The following is a 22,982-nucleotide window of genomic DNA, read 5'->3' on the forward strand; positions in this document are numbered from 1 at the left end:
CGGACTGTGATTTTGATGTTGTATCTAAGCATTCTTGCCCTAACTCAAGGCCACAAAGATTTTCTCCTACATTTACTTCCAAAATTTTTATAGTGTTCCCATTTACATTTACGCCTATGGTACATTTTAAGGTAAAATTGGTATAAGGTGTAGAGTATAGGTCAAGGTGCATTATTTTTGCATATTGATGTTTGTTACAGCATCATTTTTTGAAAACACTATTCTTTCTCCACTGAGTTGTCTTCACACCTTTGTCAAAAATCACTCTGCCATGTATGTAGAGGTCTATTTCTAGACTCTCTATTTTGTTCCATTAATCTATGTACCTGTTACTTTCAGGAATATCATACTACCTTGATCACTTACTTTTAAAAGTTATTAGTTTTTCTTAATCAAAAGAAATTACCAAGGTTCATGTGGTCCTGAATTTAAAATAAAATTATTTCAGAGATAAATGTTTTCCAGATGTCCTTTAAAATTTATGATTGATTTATATACTCATGTTGACTTAAGAAAAACAAAACAGGGCTTAGGAAATAATTCAAACATCTAAGCTATTAAAATTCAGATGCCAAGATAAATGAGTTGAAAATGTGCAATGCTCATCTTGTTTCTGGAGGCTCCAAAATTTATGACTAAGTTATTTCTATAAGTCTAGGACCAATTACTGCTGTTTCCATAATGTTTATTTTTTTTTTGTTTCCATAATGTTTAAAGCAATCCTGCCACTGTACTGGATTCAAATGGATTAATCTGTATTTTAAGATATGGCTGTGATTCTCAAAAATCTGACTTAATAAAGATAGTGAGTGGAATAAAAGAACTTCTAAGAAATATTTATTAATTTTCCACTTTTTTACTTTAATAAAAATATTTTTCATAAATAGAAATTTACCTTGAAGTCCTCTAAAATCAGAATACTTTTTATTTAAGATTTTATTTATTTATTTATTTGAAAGAGTGAGAGACAGCACAAGCAGGATAGGGTGGGGGAGCAGAGGGAGAGAGAGAGGAGACTCCAGACGGAGCAGGAAGCCCAATGTGAGGCTTGATCCCAGGCTCCCTGATCCCAGGACTCCAGGATCATAAGCCAAAGGCAGCTGCTTAACCAAGTGAGCCACCCAGGCGCCCCTAAAAATCAGATTAATTTTTCTATCTCCATATCCCATTTCAAATATTCTCAAAGCAGCTACATGCTGCCCTGCAAAACCGCTTCTCCAATACACGATATAAAAGTTAGGGCAATCAGATAGATATTCCAGCTCAGATAATAAATTATCATGTCACCCTATCTAAAATAAGTTTTGAGTCAAAGCTATTAATATAAAATTAAATATTCATTAGAGCAAGTACCAAGTGACCAACGCGAAATGCATAGCAATTTAAAGATAAAAAGAATTATTGCCTTCTGCTTTTAATGAAATGACACATTGTAAGTTGGTGTATACAAGCACTATCAAATAACAAGATGGAGTTTTCTAAAGCACTATTACTAATATGTTTAAAAGACTATAACTGAAAGAAGAAAGTTGAGCATAAGCTAGACTCAGCCCCATAAGAAGCATGAGCTTGTCTGCTTTGGTCCCTATTCTATTCTTGGCACCTAGCATAGCACCCAGAATAACTTCAGTCTACTGACTGTAAGTCTAGTGATTAAGTACATGGTTTTAGAGGTCAGGCAGAAATAAGTTGAAATCCTATATATACTAAAACTTTCATTAAAGACAGTATTGTTTGGACACGTGGGTGACTCAGTGGTTGAGTGGGTATCTCAGGTCATGATTCCCGGAGCCTGGGATCAAGTCCTGCCTCCGGCTGCCCACAGAGAGCCTACTTCTCCCTCTGCCTAGGTCTCTGCCTGTTTCTGTGTGTCTCTCATTAATAAATCATATATATATATATATATATATATATATATATATATATATATATATATATATATAGGCAGCCTGGGTGGCTCAGCGTTTAGTGCCTGCCTTTGGCCCAGGGCCTGATCCTGGAGACCCGGGATCGAGTCCTACGTCGGGCTCCTTGCACGGAGCCTGCTTCTCCCTCTGCCTGTGTCTCAGCCTCTCTCTCTCTCTCTTTCCGTGTGTCTCATGAATAAATAAATAAAATCTTTAAAAAATAAAAAAAAATAATAAAGACAGTATTATGCAGGGGCACCTGGGTGGCTCAGTCAGTTAAGCGTCTGCCATCCACTGAGGTCACGATCTCAGGGTCCTGGGATCCAGCCCCTCATCGGGCTCCCTGCTCAGAGCGCGGAGCCTGCTTCTCTTTCCCTCTGTACTCTCTTGCCCTCTCTCAAGTAAGTAAAATTAAAAAAAAAAAAAAGAAAGAAAAAGAAAAGAAAGAAAGAAAGAAAGAAAGAAAGAGAAAAAGCATTATCCAGTTTATTTTTCTAAGTCTGAAGACATGAGTTTGAAAGACCCTAGTTCTAAAATTTAAATGTTTTCAAAAGTTAGGATTACCACATGAAAACCACTAAAAAGTCATGCTTTAGGCTTTAATCAGGCAATTCATAAAGAGGAGTTTCAGTGCTTGCCACACGTTGCATGAACAATGATCTGTGCACAGCGCTCACCTCACGGGGGAGGATTCTTTGGGGCCGTAAGTGTGGGAGAGCAGGCCCTCGGCGGCCGGAGACCCGAGGGACACGCATACGCGGCAGCAGCTCCGCGCAGGCGCAGGCCGGGCGGCAGCTGCCAAGTACCCCTGCCGGGTCCTACCGAGGCAGCAATGCGGGCGGGCGGGCGGCCAGGCCCGCTGGGGTTGGGGGCGGCCCCGCGGCCCCGCGGCCGGCGCTCAAAGCGCTCTGAGGCCCCTGCAGTCAGTCACGTAGCAGCACCTGCTGACGCGCAGGCCCTCGCTTCTAGTGGTTTTGCCTTCCTCTCTTCCACATACTTCAGGTCGTGAGATAAAACCGCCCGAGAGCCAACGCGAACTCACGGCTTCGCCCCGAGCCTCTGCTCCCCGGCGGCGCCTGCCGGCGTAGCCCCTCCCTCCGGGGCCTCTTTGTTCCAAGGTTCCGGGCTCTGAGGGTCGTTGCGTCTCCCACGGGGAGCCTACGCGGAACCCCCGCACGTGACTCCCATGTGACAGGAGCGGAGACTGACCTCCCAAGCCTGCTAAAGGCAGAGGACGCCCCAACTTTCCTTCCGGAAAGGAACACGGGCGGCTTCGGAATGGCCCGGCACGCCTGTCGCCCGGTCGCTTTAAGCTGCGCACCAGAAGGTTTTTTCCTTACTTTCTTCTTGGCGTGGCAGCTCCCTGTCTCTCCTCCGCCGGCCCGGGCCTGGGCCGTTCTCTTCCCTGTGAGGGAAAACAACACAAACTGCCGAGTCTCCTCGGATCAACAGGTAAGTGATGTACTGATGGTTATGAGGCGGCGGTGCCCCTGCTGCCCTACCGAGGGGAGCTTCAGTTCCGAGGCCTGGGACAGGGTGGGCAGTTGGCTACACCAAGCCGTGCGGCCCTGGAAGGCTTCACGTCCGGCCCTTTGGAATCTGTAGAATAGCCTTGAGGCCCATCCAAGGGCCAGATAAGAGCTCCTTTGCTGAGTCCCAGACGCCGCCTTTGTTTCCACCGCCGCCGCCGCCTCTTCCTCCTCAGCCAACCCCTCCAGTGACCCCCCACCCCCCACCTCCCTCTCTCACTCCTGAGTCATCATCCTCCAAACACCATGCCTTGTGCTGAGTCTCACCACCACCCCTTTCCGGCCCCTCCCCCACCCCAGCGGAGGGGTGGGGGGATGGGGAGCCCTCCGCCATGAACCCGTCAAGAAATGGTACTTTCGGGAGGGATGGCAAACCCAAGGTAAATTATTGCAAGCCTTCCCCTCAATAAGGGGAGGAAATCAAAATCCCAGACATGAGAGTCCACCCTTGGCAATGTTAAGGAATTTAGGAAGAGCATCGCTGATAATGGGATTCAGAGCTCGTTTACCAAGAGGATGATAGAAGCCACTGGGCATGGTTATGAAATGACTGCCTAGGGTTGGAAGACTTTAGTTAAGATAGTCTTAACCACAGCCCAATATAGTGTTTGGTCACAAAAATTTAATAATGCAGCTACCACTATCTCTTTGGGAAATTTGGGAAATACAACTCTTACCGGGTTTGATAGGATCACTGGGTCCCGCCCTATGCTGACCCGTATGCCCAAGCCTAGTTACAGAGGCAAGTTTTTAGTCAGACATCTCAAGTGGCCATGAGAACATGGAATAAGATCCCTAAAGTCAAAGTACCCACCAGGTCCTTCACCACAATTAGGCAAAACCTCACAAAACGTTTTGTTGGCTTTATTAATAGGCTGCAAAATGCTGTTATAAAACAAGCTGATCACCCCCAAGCAGCTAAGGTTCTGGTACTGCACTTGGCTTATTAAGTGGCCTTTAGAAGAAAAAGAATTGCGACAAGCAACTCTCTCAGTTCAAGACTAATTAAAAGCAGGCTACATAGAGTCCCCATATAGTCCCCGGAACATGAACATGCCCATTTTCTATGTCCCTAAAAAATCAGGAAAATGGAGGCTCCTTCACAATCTCCGCCAAATAAATGCCTGACGCATAGTGTCTATGGGAGCACTACAACCAGGTCTTCCACACCTAGCATTAACTCCCAAAGGTTGTCACCTCCTCATAATTGATTTAAAGGACTGCTTCTTCACTATTCCTCTACACCAGGATGGTAGAAAAAAATTTGCTTTCTCTTTACCTTGTATTAATTCAAGAGTCCCACTAAAAAGATACCAATGGAAGGTCCTTCCCCAAGGAATGGTCAACAGCCCCAGTATTTGTCAGGACTTTGTGGACCATGCTCTACAGCCTACCCATACTACATTCCCTGAAGTTCTAATATAGCAGTATATGGATGATACTCTCTTGGTGCATCCAGATGCCATCACCCCAAGACATATGCCCATTTGGCAGATTATACCAACAGGCAGGCTTACAAATCACCCCTAAAAATACAAAAGATGGAACCATGGAAATATTTGGGCTATATTATTATCCAAAGACATATCCAACCACAAGGAGTCACTATTGCAATTAAGAAGACTGACCCTCAACGACCTTCAAAAATTGCTAGAGAACATTAATTAACTTCGGTCCTCTATGGGCATTCCCACTTACAGCCTGTAGCACCTCTTCAACACTTTAAAGGGAAACTCCAACATCCTTTTTCCTCGAGTCCCCTACCCACAAGCAAGGGAAAAATTAAAGCAAATAACCAAATGGCTTAGTATTTGTCGCTTAGAATGAGCCACCCTTGGTAGTCCAATACATTTAATAATCTTAGACACACCTCACAGTCCCACAGGCCTCATCTGTCAACTTCTCCCACATGTAGGGGTCCTAGAATAGACATTTCAAGCCCATCACCCCAAAAAGAAATTTTGTACTCAATTTAAACAACAGGCTTACTTAATGGAACAGGAACAGGTTTGGCACCAATGTCAAATACTTACTGGGTGACCCAGATATAATTAATCCAGGACCCAATGAGATGGATTTTTAGGCAGCTCTCCACCAATCTAAAATCTTTCAAATAGCATTAGTTGATTCTCATGGAAACATTAATTTTTCTTCATCATGAGACAAAATCATACAAGGCTTTCAACTCCTTCCTCTTGCCTCCTTTACTGTCCTATCTGCCCCTCCTGTTCCTGATGCCTTAACGGTCTTTGTCAATGGATCAGGAAAATTGGGTAAGGGCTCAGTCACATGGCTGAAACAAAGCACTTGAAGACATTTTCTCACTATACACCACAGCTCCACTCAACGAACAGAACTTGGTGCTGTCATTATAGCTCTTCAACATTTTCATGATCACCCTTTAAATATTGTTACTAACTGCTTACATAGTTGGTACAATTCAAGTCATTAAAACAGCCTTTATCCATAATGGTAATGGTGAGAAAATTTTTAATATGTTTAGATACCTTCAACATCTGATACAGACCAGGACAAAATTAGTCTATATCACCAATATCAAGTCTCATTCTGGCTGCCAAGTCCTTTGGTAAAAGGTAATAAAAGAACTAACAAATTAATAATGTTTTCTACAACCATAAAAAAGCACTCGCTTCTCATCAGTTTTTCCACCAAGGGACCAAAGCTTTGGCTTTAACCTATAAAATACCTTTATGACAGCCTCAAGAAATCATCATTAAAACCTGTCCTGTCAGTGATACTCCAGGATTGCCCCCCAAGAGGGGTTAATCCATGTGGATTAATAAAAAAATGAGATCTGACAAAAGGATGTCACCCTTTATGAGCCCTTTGGGTACCTTAACATACCTCCATGTGACTATTGGTACTTTCTCTGCCCTACTCCATGCTACAGCCCAATCCAGAAAAGCTAGTAAGCATGTTAAAAAACATATTCTATCTGCAATCACCGCTATGGCCTTCCTAAACAAATTAAAACTAACAATGGTCCTACTTTTACTTCCAAGGCCCTTAACAATCCTTTACAAAACATAAAAGACTAAACATGTAACTGACATCCCAATTAACCCAACCAAACAAGCCATTGTCAAATGGGCCAGTGGCTTTATAAAAGTACAACTGTATAAATAAAAAAGGAGGAATATGGAGACATATATTTCCCCTCAGGAACAACTTTATAAAGCAGTATTTACTCTAATTTTTTTTAATTGCAAAGCATCAGGACTTACAGCCATAGAACAAAACTTTGTTCCTGCTCAGAAAAAGCCTCTAGGGCTCTATCAGCATCTCCTACAAGGACCCCAATGGCAGAGGCTGATGAAATTGTTAACATGGGAAAGAGGATATGCTTCTGTGTTCTCTCCTTTGGGACCCTTTTGGATTCCAGCAAAAGCTGTACGACCCTACCATGAGCTGGCATCTACAGGGATCAAGCCCAGTTCCAGAACTTCAGAAGCTTGCAGTCCAGCCACCCTTGGGGATGATGACAAAGAAAAGGAGATGGAACCCCTAACCTCCACGATGTAGTCCTCTAGGCCAACATGGGGGTACCTGAAAAAGACTCACTACACAAGCAGAAAAAGCCTTAGAAATCATGGAAACACCTGTGGCTCCTGAAAATGTACTTCTTTCCATGTTTGCACACAAAACTATTAATTCTATAACTCCCAAGTGCTGAAGTCCCTTTGCTACCTGTTTCATAGAATTCTCCATGCTGAAGCCATGATGACCCTCCTGCAACAGTCTCGCTATCAGCCGATTCCCTAACTGCCTATAATCCCTTTGAGTTCAAACTTATGTAAACAAAAAGGGGGGAGATGTGGAAGAACAGGACCTCAGTGGGGCAAAGAAACAGTAAGAACAGGGACACACATAAGTGGCAACAGCTCTATGCATGTGGCAAAAGCCAATTATTCCTGCCATGAGTCCTGCTGAAAACAGCAATGATGGTAGATAGATGGCCAGGGCTGCTGAGGTCAGCTCTCTGTCCCACATAGCCCCCTACTTAATGCTCCTCTGAGGCCTGTGCAGATAGTCATGTAGGCAGCTCCCTGCTGACCCTAGTGTGATTTGTTTCTTGAGCTGTTTTTCCTTCCTTGTTTCCACATATTTTATTTACATTGTATGATGATAAAACCTAGAGCCAACCCAGACTCGAGGCTTCACCTCTGCACCTTCACTTCTTGGCAGTGCCTGACAGTGCAGCCCCTTCGGGCCTCTCTTTGTTCCATGATATTGGACTCTGAGTAATAATTTCATCTCTCATCAGAATGCTCCACAAGGCATATAAGATCTCATGTATTTGTTTAAATTCAGTCTCAGACAGTATTGGGAGAATAAATTTAATAAAAAGTGGAATTATGTATCAAAAGCTGTTTTATAACTGTTTGTGTACTTTGACTCATTAATTCCTCTTCTGAGAATCTATCCTAAATCAAAATACAGAGTTCATTGAAGCATTACTTGAAACAATTACAACAAAAGAAACAACCTAATACCCAACAATAGAAGAATAGAACCAACATCAATTAGGAAAAGATTTTTGACAAGGAAGACTGTTTTGTTATATTGCATAATCAGAAGTGTATAACAAAAATTATGTATGTGGTATGCATTCAACTACATAAAAATATACACAGAATTAGCACTAAAACTATCTTAATTTAAAGCTAAAGACTGTCAAATTAGGTTAAAATAAAAGGCAAATACTTCAGATAAGAGAAGGAACTAAAAAATAACTGGTTTAAAAAAGTAAAAGATACCATAGAATATATTAGACAAACACAAATAAAATAGGTGTCACAAACATGAATTTCATAGAAAGAACAATTCAAGGAACAAAGCATTAAGTAGAATAAAAGATAGAAATACATGCGTACAATTATAAAAATCCATAACAGCTGTTTAAAAATCTGTGTATTAAATTACACAGCACTAAAATATAAAGTCATTCAGAATATATGCGAAGTATTAGAAATACACTTAACATAGAAAATTTCAACATGCTATTATAAATTCTGTCATATCAGATAGAAAAAACAAGAACATTAAGATTTGAATAATTAATAGATGAATGATGCACTCTACAACCAGTACATATAATTTGAAAAGCACCTAAGTAAAGTAATATACTGATCTTTACTAAGCCAAAAATAAAATATTAATAGGTTCTACAAAAATAAATTATAGGGACACCTGGGTAGCTCAGTTAGTTAAACATCTGCCTTTAGCTCAGGTCATGATCTCAGGGTCCTGGGTCCTGGGAACATGTTCAGCAGGAAGTCTGTTTCTCCCTCTCCCTCTCCCTCTGCTCCTCCCTGCTCATGCTCTTTCTCTCTCTCAAATAAATAAAATCTTTTAAAAAATTATAACAGACTTATTTTTAAATTGCAAAGCAATAAATTTATAAAATAATGGAAATATAAACAAAAACACCTCAGCTCCTTCAAAATTAACCATGTTTCTCCTATCTGGATCACAGTTTGTGGAATATAGTCAAATTGTCCAAAGGAGCAATTTCATAAGTTTTATTATTTAAAAAAATGAATAGAGGTAAATGAAGTAACATTTAATTCAAGAAGCTATACAAATAAATACCTATTAAATTTTAGAGGTTCCCAGTGCTAGAGTTTTTCATTGTGTTGCAAGCAATTTCATCCATTCTTAAAGCTTCATTTGTCATTTGTATGGCAATCAAAATTAAATTAAAAAAACAACAACAGAAGAACAGAAATTAGCTCTCAAAAAGAAAGACCAAGCAAAGAGTAAAAGAAAACTTTAGAAAGAAAAAAGCTTATAAACAACTTGCTCAGTCAAAAAAGAGGAAGGTAAGAAAAGTTACTATAGTTATGAAACAATTATCATACACTACTAAAGATCATAAAAGAAAATAAGAGATCTTAAAATCCAAAACAAAATAGAATAAAAATTTCTAACAATAATTTAAAAGACAGTACTTCCAGTTTCTGCTCTGGCATGAAGTGAGCTTGGAAGTCATATCTTCCACCTTCATAAGAAGAAAAAGTTTAAACAAATGTGGCTGCCATGCCATAAGGCCACAAACAGCCCTGTGGAGTAATCCATATAGAGAAGAATTACAATCCCTACCCTAGAGCCAGCACCAATTTGCCTCCTTGGAAATATATCCTCCCTCACCCTTCAAGCTTTCAGATAACTACAGTCCCAGCCAACATAAAACTTTAATCTCATGAATGACCTGGAATAGGAACTAACTAATGCCATCTTCTGTTATCTTCTACTGCCTCAAATAGTTCAGTAAATTTTAAGTAAGATTAAAAGAAAAAATCACACTTAGACTTCATAATAACACTACAGAACATCAAATATAGAGAGATCTCCAGGGAAGCCTAACAGAAAAAGAAAAATGATCTTCAAAGGAACAAAACCTAGACTGACAGCAGACTTTTTCATAACAACAATGGGGCCCAGAAGTCTATGAAATGTTGTGTTCAATTTTACTAAGAGAAGGGAACTATCAGACTTCTGTACCCAAAAAGGCTATAATCAAAAAGTCATTAAAAATGGAGGTAAAGGGGCCACTGGGTGGCTTAGTCGATTAAGCATGTGCCTTCAGTTCAGGTTATGATCCCAGAATCCCAGGATTGAGCCCTGCATTGGGTTCACTATTCAGTGGGATGTCTGCTTCTTCCTCTGTCCCTCACTCTGCTTGTGCTCTCTCTCTTGCTCACTCTCTGTCTCTCAAATTAAAAAAAAATATTTTTTAAAAATGGAGGTAAAATAAAAATGTCTTCAGAGAAGAAAAAACAGTGAGTTTGCTACCAATAAAATATTACCAACTGGCACAAAAGTAAGCACATAAAATAGAGAGCCCAGAAAGAAACCCATGCTTATGTGATCAATTAACCTATGACAAAGGAAGCAAGAATATACAAAAGGGAAAAGATAGTATCTTTAACAAATGGTGCTGGGAAAATTGGACAGCTACATGCAAAAGAATGAAACTGGACAGCTTTCTTACACCATACACAAAAATAAACTCAAAAATAAACCCTAAATGTGAGACCTGAAGCCATAAAACTATAAGAAAACCTAGGCAGTGATTTCTTTGACATTGGCCATCATAATAGTTTTTAAGCTATGTCTCTATAGGCAAAGGAAACAAAAGCAAAAATAAACTCTTGGGACTACACTAAAATAAAACAGATTTTGGTGCAGTGAGGGAATCTACCAACAAAACAACAAGACAACCTGCTGAATGAGATAAGATATTTGCAAGTGATATATCCAATAAGAGATTAGTATCCAAAATATAGAAAGAACTTATACATACAACCCAACACCAAAAAAACCCCAAACATCCAATTTAAAAATGGGCAGAGGATCTGAATAGACATTTTCCCAAAGAACATATAAATGGACAACAGGCACATGATAAGATGCTGAATATCACTCATCATCAGGGAAGTTCATATAAAAACTACAAAGAGCTATCACCTTACACATGTCAGAATAACTAAAATCAAAAACACAAAAAATAACAAGTGTTGGTGAGGATGGAAAGAGAAAGGAACCTCATGCACTGTTGATGGGAATGCAAATTTATGCAGTCACTGTGGCAAACAGTAAGGTTCCTGAAAATATTAAAATTTTTAAGATTAAAATTAAAAATAATAAGAATTACCATATGATCCAGTTATTCCACTACTGGATATTTGCCCAAAGAATACAAAAACACTAATTTAAAAAGATATATGCACACCTTTTATTATTTATTATTTATTGCAGCATTTACAATAACCAAAATGTGGAAGAAGCCCAAGTGTTCATCCACAGATGAATGGATAAAGAAGATGTAGTGTGTGTGCGCATGCGTGCATGCGTGTGTGTATATATATATATACACACACACATATATATGGTGTGTGTGTTATGTGTGATGAAATATTATTCAGCCATAAAAAAGAATGAAATCTTGCCATTTTCAATGACACAGACCTAAAGAGTATTATGCTAAGTGAAACAAGTCGTTCAGAGAAAGACAAATACCATCATTTCACTTATATTTGGAAGTCAAGAAACAAAACATATGAAAAATTAAAAACAAAAGAGACAAACCAAAAAACAGACTCTTAAATATGGAGGACTGGTGATTGTAAAAGGAGAGGTGGGCAGGAGGATGGGTGAAATAGGTGAAGGGAATTTAAGTGTACACTTATTATGATGGAAAATGAGAAATGTATAGAATTGTTAAATTATATTGTACACTTAAAACTAATGTAACACTGTATGTTAATTATATTCACTAGAAAATAATTTACTAAGGAAATTCCAAAATATGTGCTTTAGTCACATGGAATGGGAACTGTGGTGGAATTGTTTAAAGTACAAGAAGGAAAGAGTTATTTGGACAAATTCAGTCAAATCTTGATGGCATAAAATAACAAAACTGATGTCTTTCTGGATTGAAATAAATGCAAGAATAAGTTAGAATTAAAATACATGACAATAATAGGATACAAATGGGAAGCAGGTGACTGGAAGCAACTGTGGTAGGTTTGTGTATTGTTCAGAAAGAGAATAAAGATTTTTTATTAAACTTAGATCTTGATAATGCAACATCCATGTTACAATTCCTAAGAAAATCCTTGGAATAATACCTCTTATTATTTGATAGATATGGCAACTACAAATAAGACTAATCCAAAATAACAGAAAATACCATTTGGAGAAAAAAGATGAGAGAAAGAAATATAGAAAGAATATAATAATAAGGAAACACAAAATAACTGTTAGAAAAGATATCCAAATATGTGTATGTGGTAACTTAAAACATACATATTTATATGAACAGATACACACACACATATGATAATTATATCTACATATAGTAATTAAAATAAACTTAAATGGACTAAATAATCCTATTAAAAGAACACAGATCAGGGCAGCCTGGGTGGCTCAGCGGTTTAGCGCTGCCTTCAGCCCAGGCGCTGATCCTGCCAGGGATTGAGTCCCATCGGGCTTCCTGCATGGAGCCTGCTTCTCCCTCTGCCTGTGTCTCTGTCTCTCTCTCTCTTTGTGTGTCTCATAAATAAATAAAATATTAAAAAAAAAGACAAAGATCATCAAAATACACTTAAGAAAAGTCTACATCTAAAACTACATCTAAATAAAAAGGTTTGGGACGCCTGGGTGGCTCAGCGGTTGAGTGTCTGCCTTTGGCCCAGGGCATGATTCCGGGATCTGGGATCGAGTCCCACATCCAGCTCCTTGCAGGGAACCTGCTTCTCCCTCTGCCTGTGTCTCTGCCTCTCTCTCTCTCTGTGTCTCTCATGAGTAAATAAAATCTTAAAAATAAATAAATAAATAAATAAATAAATAAATAAATAAATAAATAATAAAAAATAAATAAATAGGTTTTCCTTCCCCTTCCCCTCTTCTTCCCATTCCCCTCTTCTTCCCCTTCCCTTTCCCTCCCTTCCTTCCCTTTTTCTTTTCTTTTCTCTTCTTCTCTTCTTTTCTTTTTTCATTCCAAAAAGCAAAAACCCTGAATGAACTAATGTATTCACTAATGCTCTTAGATGCAAACAAAAGAAGTCACTCCAAATAGCTCAAGCAAAAATTAATTTGTAAATTATATTATGCGATCAATGAATTTCTTATACAATCAACTATCCCAACTTGGAGACTGTGCAGACAGAAATGATGCCCATATTATTCTGCTAGATGGTCCCTATGAAGCTGCTACTTCAGTGAGGTAGACACTGTAGCTGGTTACACTAGGCAGTGAACATTGTCACAATATTCTGCCTCTGGACAGTTCTGTTCCCATGAGCATTGGAATGGATTTCTGGAATAGCTGCTTCTTTGTGATGGAAGTTTCAAAGTGATGGGAAATAATGAGCCTAAGTCATATGCTGGAGAAGTTGAACACAACAAAACTCTGCAAGGAATAATTCTCATCATCGTTTATGTGAATGTCATCCTCCAGAGTTGTGTAGTACAACTGAAGGAGTCTGCAGAAGTCCTGGCACATTTTAGAAAGTGAGTTTTTGGATTCCAGCTATTAAAGGTATGATATCTGGAAGTGTGAAATTCTCCAAATATGAGAAAGGTGTTAGAAATTGCTAGTGACTGAATTGTGTTCTCCACAAAATTCATATGTTGAAGTCTGAACTCCCAGAACCTCAGAATGTGACTGTATGAAGAGATACAGTTTTTAAAGAGTTAATCAAGTTAAAATCAAGCCCTTAGTGTGGCCCTGAACCAATGTGATTTGTGTCCCTATAAGAAGAAATTTGGACACACAAAAGAGACACCAGGGGTGTGTTCCCATGGAAGAAAGGTCATATTAAGACACAGAAGGCAGCCACCACAAGCCAAGGAGAGAAGGCTCTGAAGAAACTGAACCTGCCCATACCTTGATTCCAGCCTCCAAAATGGTGAGAAAATAAATTTCTGTTGCTTAAGCCATCCATCTTTGGTATTTTGTTATGGCAGCCTTAGCAAACTAATACAGTGGCCGAAAAGAACAAGTGTTTGCTGAGATTACTCCCAAGAGAAAGAAAGAGAAAAATTATTTTCAAGTCAAAATAGTGGTTGTTTTGGAGGGGTTTTCACTGGGATGTTGGAAATATTTATATTTTGATTTGGGTAGTAGATACAGAGCTGTGTATATATGTGTGTCTTTATATGCATAAAATTTCACTGGGCCATACATTTTAGGTTTGTGTAGTTTACCATATGTATAATTTACTTCAAATAAAATATTACTTTTTTAAAAACTACCACAAAAAAGCTTGGCACCGGTTTTACTGGTAAGGTCTTTCATAGTTTTTAAAACTATATATTTCTCAGGCTATATAAACGGAGAAATTTTTAAGTAAATTTGTCACAGAGTTTATGACAGAATTTGTGAGTAAAGCTATTGAATTAGTTTTGTGAAATTAGCATAATTGAAATGAAGGCCAACTAAAAACTGGACCAATTTTACTTAGAAATGGAGATTTTTAAAATAAATTATTAGCAGTACATTTCATCAGTACATTAAAAAGTAAATCTTTTACCAGAACAATGCAGAATGTATTCCAGGATTGAAGATGAGAAATCTTGAGAAATTTATGAATTCTACCACATGTCAGTAAATGTCAAATTGCATTCAATGTAGATTCCAGATTTTAGAATGAATAAGCTACTAAAAATAGAAATAGTCATTTAAGATTAAAAATATATATGGTAAAATAAAAAAATAATAATAAAAGGATACCTACCATCATTACTGTTGGTCAACATTGCATCAATAAGGGATTCCAGAACAATAAGAGAGCGAATGAAAATTGAGTTAGCAGGAGTCAATGCTATTGTTTGTAGATAATACAACTGTATGCTTAGAAAACTAGTGAAAATCAACTTTACAAAGTTCTAAAATGCTTTTTAGTTTTCAGGAAAGCAACAGCAAAGAAGATAAATATGCTAAAGTAGCTTCTTTTCCAATCAGCTAAAAAAAAAAAAAAATAACTGAAAAGAATGATTCCATTTGCTAGAAACAAGAAACATAAAATAATTCTAATAGAAATTATGTAGGGCTCACATGACAAAACTATAGCACTTTCCTTATACAAAATCAGACTTAAATGTAGATTTAAATGTATGATCCTGAATAGACAGGCTAATTTTGCAAAGGTATCATTTCTTCCCAAGTCAACTTAAACTAGAAAAAATATTGGCATATGGTTGTTTCATAATGTGTCAACATTCCTTTCTATTTATCACAGGAATGGGTAAGAGAGATTCTTTTGGGAGATTTGGAGAGTAGAAGTGAGGCAGCAGCCATTTTGTAGCTTGTACACATTTTCACTGATCACAGCTTCATCTCTGGGTGTGATACAGTGGCAGCAGGCAGTGTTCCATCTTCCCCTGTATCCTCCTTTTTTTTGTTTTTTTGTTTTTTCCCCCTGTATCCTCCTTCACCTGCTTCTGACTCCTGGGACAGATGTGTGTTTGGCCCCATGATCAAAGGCAGTCACTTACACCACACCACCAAGGGCAGAGGCAATATGAACAGGCACTGGTATCACTCTGTCCCCAAGACGCTCAGCTTGTGATTATGGCCTCACCTTGTCCTTGATCTTCCCAATGTTTCCCCATATTGCCTTCCCAGGATCAGATGCAAAGACAACAGCCTTGCAGACACTGCTTATCAGCACCTACAATTGCATAAGATCTTAGCTATATGTGTGAACCTCCTAGTGTTTTTGCTTCATAAAAACTGAGAAGTATGATTGCATACAAATTAAAACTTCTGAATATTAAAAACACATAAAAACATTTAAAGGCAAAACAAAAAACATGACAAAGTTTTAATGTCTTTAATACATGAAAAGTTCCCTCTGAATAAATTCTTAAAATACTAACTATACAGCCAGAAAAGAGGAGAAAATAGGAATAGCTATGTTAAAGAAATACTGTAATTGGCCATTAGACATATAAAATCAATATAGAATATCAATTGTATTTAAAGAAATACAAATTAAAATAAAAATTGTTATAATCTACCAACTATAATTCACTAAACTGTTAAAAATGTAAGTCTAATCTCACTAATAATGAGAAAGTAAATTGATATAAGATTTTCAGAGATCAGTTTGGCCAGATCTATCTAGAATCTTGGGGAGATATTAATTCTCTTCTAGATCTCTAACCTAAGAACACAATTAGCATTTGAATAATAATACACAAAGATGTTCATTGCAGTGTTATTATACTAACAAACTACTACATACAAAGTTATTAGAAAATAATAGGAAATTGGTTAAATATATCGTGGGACATTCATAAGATTTTGTCATAAGTCTTCCTCAAAAACTATGTACTTGAATTATTAAAAAAATAATGTCCAAATACAGTGCAGTGCTATGTGAAAAGAATAGCCTATAAAACTTTAAGTATAAGTTTTGTTAAAATCATAAATTAAATTAGATGTAAAAATAAAGGACTAGAAGAAAAATACATCAAAAATGAAAGTGATTAAGTAGAAACTTATGGAATTTTTTAAACTTTTGTCCTTTGCTTTTCTTATATTTTTCTCTTTATACTTTGCTGTATTTAAAGCTTTTATAATCATAAAAGATAGATGCTGCTATTACATCAAATTATTGTCCCTAGATGATGGGATAAGGAGCAGCTTTCTGGTTTTATGGAATCCCATATTTTTATGCGTTAAGTTTATAATCTTTTTATAAAAATTATCCTTTTCACAATAACTCAGAGGCCAAGTGAACACAATTAAATAAAGGTCTCAGATACCAGTTTTTACAAAAAACGAGATACCTTTCTTTTCCCCGCGAGTATGAGATCTGAGCTAGAAGATGAATACAAATAGTTAAACTATGTTTGGTAAAGGTCTTGCCATTATTTTTCAGAATGTGATTTTTCATGGCACGACAGTTCTAATTGTTAGAAAGCACTCATCTCATAGAGTTCAACAAATGGTTCTAATTCTATCCTCTTGAGCCACACAGAGTATATCTAATCCTTCCTTCACATGCAAGCCCTTCAAATATTTGAAAAGTTTTCATTCCCCCTGGGTTTTCTCAAGGCTAAATATCTCCAGATTCTTCAACTATTTTTCGTAGGTCATGATTTTGTCTCTTCAACTCAGATGTCATCCTCAGACACATTTCTTTTTCAGACAATTAACAAATGAGAAAACCTTACTGACTAGCCACACACACACACAAAAAGACAAAAAGTCAATGGTAAGATTTTTTTCAGATTATTTTATTACTATTTATTAGAAAATAATTTCTTTTTCCTTTTAAAAGTTGAATTTCCAGAAACCGTTCTTCATTTTAACTCAAGTAGTCAAAGGATGCCTGGGTGGCTCAGCGGTTTAGTGCCTGCTTTAGCCCAGGGCATGTTCCTGGAGTCCTGGGATCAAGTCCCACATCAGGTTCTCTGCGTGGAACGTGCTTCTCCCTAGGCTGATGTCTCTGCTTCTCTCTCTGTGTCTCTATGAGTAAATAAATAAAATCTTAAAAAAAAAAAGTCAGAAAATTCCAAGTTAAGAACACACTTCACTAAATTATTTAAATACTCAAAGCAGGGGGGCAGACTAGACTAGTGTTTAGGAGCATAGGCTTTGGAATCAAACCATCTACGTTCAAATCCTTCTCTACTATTGATAGCTGTAAGACCTTGAGCATAATTCTCTGTCCTTGTCCTTGATGTTTATAATGGTAAACATCTCATAGGTTACCGAGAATTAAATAGGATATTGTATGAAAGCACTTAAGTCAGTGTCTAGCACATAGTAAAGTCTTTTTAAGTAAAGCAGTTCGTAAATGTTCTCAAAGTAATTTTAAAATCTTCTAAATAAGTCTATATGAAGATAGCGCCTATAGGAAATATATATACGAAGAGAGAATACAAAAGCATAAGAGTTATTAACTGGTTTTTGCAAAATTTCTAATCCTAAATGCATAATTTCATTTAAAAACTATAGTTTTACATGGGGTGATGGACATTAAGGAGGCACATGATGTAACAAGCACTGGGTACTATATAAGACTGATGAATCACTGACCTCTGCCTGAAGCCAATAATACCTTATATATCAATTAATTGAATTTAAATTTTAAAAAAAATTTAAAAAGAACAATTGGTACATACATATCCTTTTATGCCAATAAGTATTGGCATAAAATAAATAAATATTTTTAAAAATTTGTACTTTCACAAATCAAATCAAATCAAGGATACAGACCTTTACTGTGAAGGAGGTAGATAGAGATAGATAAATAGTTAACTAAATTGAACTAAATTAACTAAATTCAGTTTTCCAGGGGAGAAATGATGAGTGCTTGATTCCTAGAGACAACAACAATGAAGACTGTCATTTTGTTGAGTGCTTACCCTGTGCTAAGCACTCTACTCAAAGAGGAGGAAGAAAGACAGAGGGAGGTAAGGGAACAGAAGAAAGGAAGATGGGGAGAGGAGGCAAGGGGAGGGTAAGAAAAGGAAGGGCCAAGAGTGAGTGGTAGTTAACATGCAATGAGTGCAGGCACTGCGTTGTTTCACAGGAACTGTTTCATTTAATACCATAAACCTACAACATTGCTACTAGAAACCATCTTTAGAGAGGTTAAGTAACCTGCCCTCTATCTGAGGCCGTACAAATTCATTAACTGGCAAAGGATTCAGACCTAGTTCTAACCACTAAGTTAGTATCAAGGAGGGAACTAGATTAGGGCAGCAAAAGGACAAGGAAGAAAATACAAAAGTCTGGTGTCTAAATGAGAATCGGTAGCAATAGGAAGTATGGATTTGAGTGAGGATGGGAGGTGGAATAAAAAGAGTAGACAGTAATTCTTTGGTTTTTGCATTTCTGAGGCAATATCCAAGACACTCAAAGCAAAGAAAATTGAAATAGTTCAATTACGCTAAATCAATTTTACAATGTGAAGGAATTGAACACTAAAGGTCAATAACAACATTTAAAAGACTAGCGAACATTCCTTTTACTTAAATCTGATTTCAGGGAAAGTAAAAATAAAACATGGAAGATAAAAAACACTTTCCTTTTTTTTTCCCCATCAAGGTGATTTTTTAAGTTTGGTAACTTTTAGAAAGGTCCATATTTGCCTCAGTTTGATAAAATAAAGTTTAGCAATGGGGAATGGATTTAACCAATATCTTCTTAAATTCATACACCAAAGGAAACCTTTCAGGACCAGCAGCGTGTTTTAATCATGCCATGTTCACTTTCAGAGGGATGTGGAGTCTGGCTGGTGATATTCCAATGCCGATGCTTTCTTCTTCTAGACACACACCTGATTAAAGGCTACAGGATCAAAGAGCAAACCACTTACAGCAAAGTGCTACAGATCCCAAGGCTCATCTGTGAATGGAATCATTTAAAACTATTTTAAAGGGTCATCACAAAGAGGGTGCTTATTTTTAGAAATAAGTTTTCTTTTGATACAAAGAAAAATGTTGGCCATTTCCCTTATGTTTATAACAACATTCCAATTTAATCTTCAGTTTAAAAATTCTTTAATTATTGCACAACAGTGTTTTTTTGATTGCATAACATTCACATCTCTATTTGATACTAAAATCTAGACTTTTCTACGTTTGTGTGTGTGCATGCGCATGCACATTCTTTTCCTTTATGGTAATGATATATGTTAAAGCTTTGGTTTATAAATTTGATTCTGCTCTCAGGGGAAAGCTATAAACATGAATGATGGGGAAAAATATGTTATAAAAACATCATATTTTAAGTTATTTCATTATGACTTACCCAAATCTTTTTTCTGGTAACAGCAGTGCAGCTGAAAAAGAGAATGGTATTGGAAAGCCTGGGTGGTTCAGTAGTTGAGCATCTGCCTTCTTTTGGCTCAGGGCACGACCCAGGAATTCCGAGTCCCCTGTATGGAGTCTCAAATTGGGCTCTGCACAGGGAGCCTGCTTCTCTCTCCGCCTCTCTCTCTCTGTCTCTCATGAATGAATAAATAAAATCTTAAAAAAAAAAAAAAAGAAAGAGGATGGTATTGTGTAGGTATCTATTCCAAAAGTTTATTCCTCTGAATTCCACATTCCTATCTTCTACCACTTAAAGTCATTGACCTATATATAGACATAAGGTCTTCAAGTAAAAGTAACCAATAGATTTGGAATTGTTTCTAGAGTGATGATTAGAATCTTGCACTGAAAAAGAACTTCTAATCTAAATTTCTTTTGTTAGTTATCATGACTATCACTGAAAAAGCTGGAAGAATATATGCCAAAACACACAACCACATGTTTTTTGTCCAGTCATACATAAGAAAGAATCCAGCATAATTATTCTTGAATTAAAATCAAAAGCAAGTTTGTAAGATCTATGTCGTTAGAAATACTGAGATTTCATCTAGTATACAGTTGATAACGATCATTATATTTACTCCACTTTTGTTTATAGTGAAATTAAAAGTTGAAAGACAGAAAAAGTCCCAGCAATTTAAATAAATTATATGAAAGAAAACACTGCATGCCACTGTATACCTTTATGAGCCTTTGGCATTTCTGTTCTGAGTAAATATATTGTTCTAATATAGTATAATTTTTTAATTTCCCTTGTCTTAAACTATTTTATAAAATTGGAGTGACCTTTTAAAAACAAACAAGCAAACAAACAAAAAACAAAAGAAGTTTGTCTGCTCCTAGAAGACAGAACCAAAAAAACATTGGGCAAATTTAAAAACACACACACACATTAGCTTTGCTTCTCTACAATTTAGTCATTATAGTAGAATATAAGTTTCAAACACACAAAACCTCGAGTCTCCTGGTGCATCTTGTGTTACCATCTCTTATTCCACTGGAATTCCTACGTTGGAGCAGAGTGTTCTTAGGATAATTTAGCTTAAAAAAAAAAAAAAAAAAGCTACAGTTCTTCCTTGTTGTCTATTCAAATTATCCAGAGATGCTGAAGAGAGTTCTTTCCCTTGTTTTTCTCCTTAATTGTTCTAGAAGAGAGCAAACTAATTCAGTATTTTTTTTTAACTTTGATGAGTGATGTTTCACCTAAATGTTCATTCTATTTTCTTGTAAGAGAATGCAGCATCTTATAAAAGTGGTAATTTTGTCAGTATGTGGTTATACTTTTTTTGCTGTTTCTATAGTCAATTATTTTTCCAGAGTTCCATAGGTCATTCATGTCAGATAAGTTTACCAGGTGATCAAATGGTAAACCTGAAGAATAATGTTTAACTTACAAGGTTCTTTTGAACTCACTTGAAATAATGTGCATGATTGTTAAGTAAAAGTGAAAACATGAAGCAATAAAAGAGGCATTTTTGATTGTTGGTGAAACCTCATTTCAATCCTACAAGTCTTCAAAAACAAGTTCCAACTCCCACAACAAGGTTTATTACTAGATAACTAAGAATGTTGTCTATTCATGTCATCTATTAAAACAAGGCATAATGGTCATGTAGAGCTCTGGATGATTTCTGAATCAATGAGACCACATTCTGCCTAATATTTTCTAGGACTAGTTATATTAACTTGTTAGCAGAAATTTAATTTTTAAAATTTTAATTTTTTAAAATTGATATAAAAAATTGTAATACTTGTTTGTCACAGCTTCTTAAGTTTTGTCTCTATCATGCAGTGTTTATGCTAATAGCAGCACATATGGCAGCAATGTACTGACCTTTGAATATGCTGAGATAAAACTTGTGATCTACCATTATGGGATTCATGCTTTATGCTTTGTTTGTTTTGTTTTTAAAAGCTGTGATGATTTTAAGCTGATCTATCCGACTCTTTTCAGGTCTCCCTCACATCCAATGGCATGCACTTAGGAAACAGCTGGCAAAAGTTCAAGGTGCAATCTGTGGCTAAGAATGGAGAAACACTAACTGGCTTATGGACAGATGGACCAATAGCTCTGGCCTGATTAGCTAACTGAACGAAGATACAAAGCTAATCATGTGCTTCCTCTCTAGGCAGACCATTTGTTTTTAAAACCAAGTGAAAAGCTGCATACTCCCTAAGGATAGCAACCAATCAGAGACTCACAGCAATGCCCTCTCTACTTTAGTATGTCCCAGACATCACCTGTGTACCTGAATGAATGAATGAGTAGTAAAGAGTAAATCTCTGTGGTATCCATTATCATGCCTACTGTTTGGGGAGTACAAAGATGAACATATCATGGTTATTGTGCTTAAAGGGCAATATAGAAGGCAGGAAAAAATGGCCACAAATAAATGTAATCTGATAGTATTTTATTCCCCTAGAAGAGCTGCCAGGTTTCAAGTCCTGATTAAATAGGAGTGTCTGCGATCTGATTTTTTCTCCATGCCACTACTCTGATTAAGCTCTGCCTCTGATTCCCCAATAGCTGCGGTCTACACTGATCAACATGGAATCTTAGATGTACACCTTTAAGCAATCAGACTTACTTGTATACACACACTTAGCTTATCCATAGGGAGCTGTGCCTAAGTGCCCACACTGTTTCCCAGTTCAAAAAAGCAACTTCTCCTTACCCCTCAATTGTCCTCACAACACTTAAAAACAAATGAATCAATCTGGCATTGTTCTCCCAATCCCATCACACTAAATGGAAGTCAGCACAAAAGTCAGAGTTTCAGAACCAAAATAGGAGATGCCTTAGATTAATGTTATTTCTTGCAGATTCTAAGAGTCAAACAGTTTATTAAATACATGAGATGAAAAATTAACAAAGCCTAACAGTGTTTGTGCAACCTCTCCACAAAGTTAACACTTTTCCAGAGGATGGCTTGATCTCTAAGAGAATTTAAAAGGCATGGGAGTAAATTATGCATGGAAAACACACAAAACAGTTTAAAAGCAGGCTATTTTCTAAGAATCTAATTAAAGCCTCATTGAAAATTTTAAACATTTCACTCTAGCAGATAGTTTGCTCTGGCCTTAATTACTTTCTTACTGATGGTCTTTACTGCTCAGTATTTTACTTCTGACCTTTCTACTACGGAGGTAAATCTGATTTGGGTTTTCAATTGCTCCTGTGTTA

At 37.0% G+C, this 22,982-nt stretch overlaps 1 protein-coding gene across 1 annotated transcript; it reads left to right on the forward strand.

Annotated features, from left to right (window-relative positions):
• Positions 1-2,935: 2,935 nt before the first annotated feature.
• On the forward strand, positions 2,936-22,094 carry LOC144283173 (uncharacterized). Its single transcript, XM_077846967.1, has 4 exons — positions 2,936-3,359; positions 18,277-18,394; positions 19,202-19,380; positions 21,753-22,094. Exons 1-3 carry the CDS (start codon positions 3,186-3,188, stop codon positions 19,360-19,362), a joined length of 453 nt encoding a protein of 150 aa, XP_077703093.1. The 5' UTR covers positions 2,936-3,185; the 3' UTR covers positions 19,363-19,380; positions 21,753-22,094.
• The last annotated feature ends 888 nt before the right edge of the window (positions 22,095-22,982 follow it).

Source organism: Canis aureus, chromosome 14 (assembly GCF_053574225.1).
Source record: "Canis aureus isolate CA01 chromosome 14, VMU_Caureus_v.1.0, whole genome shotgun sequence".
NCBI classification, from domain to species: domain Eukaryota; kingdom Metazoa; phylum Chordata; class Mammalia; order Carnivora; family Canidae; genus Canis; species Canis aureus.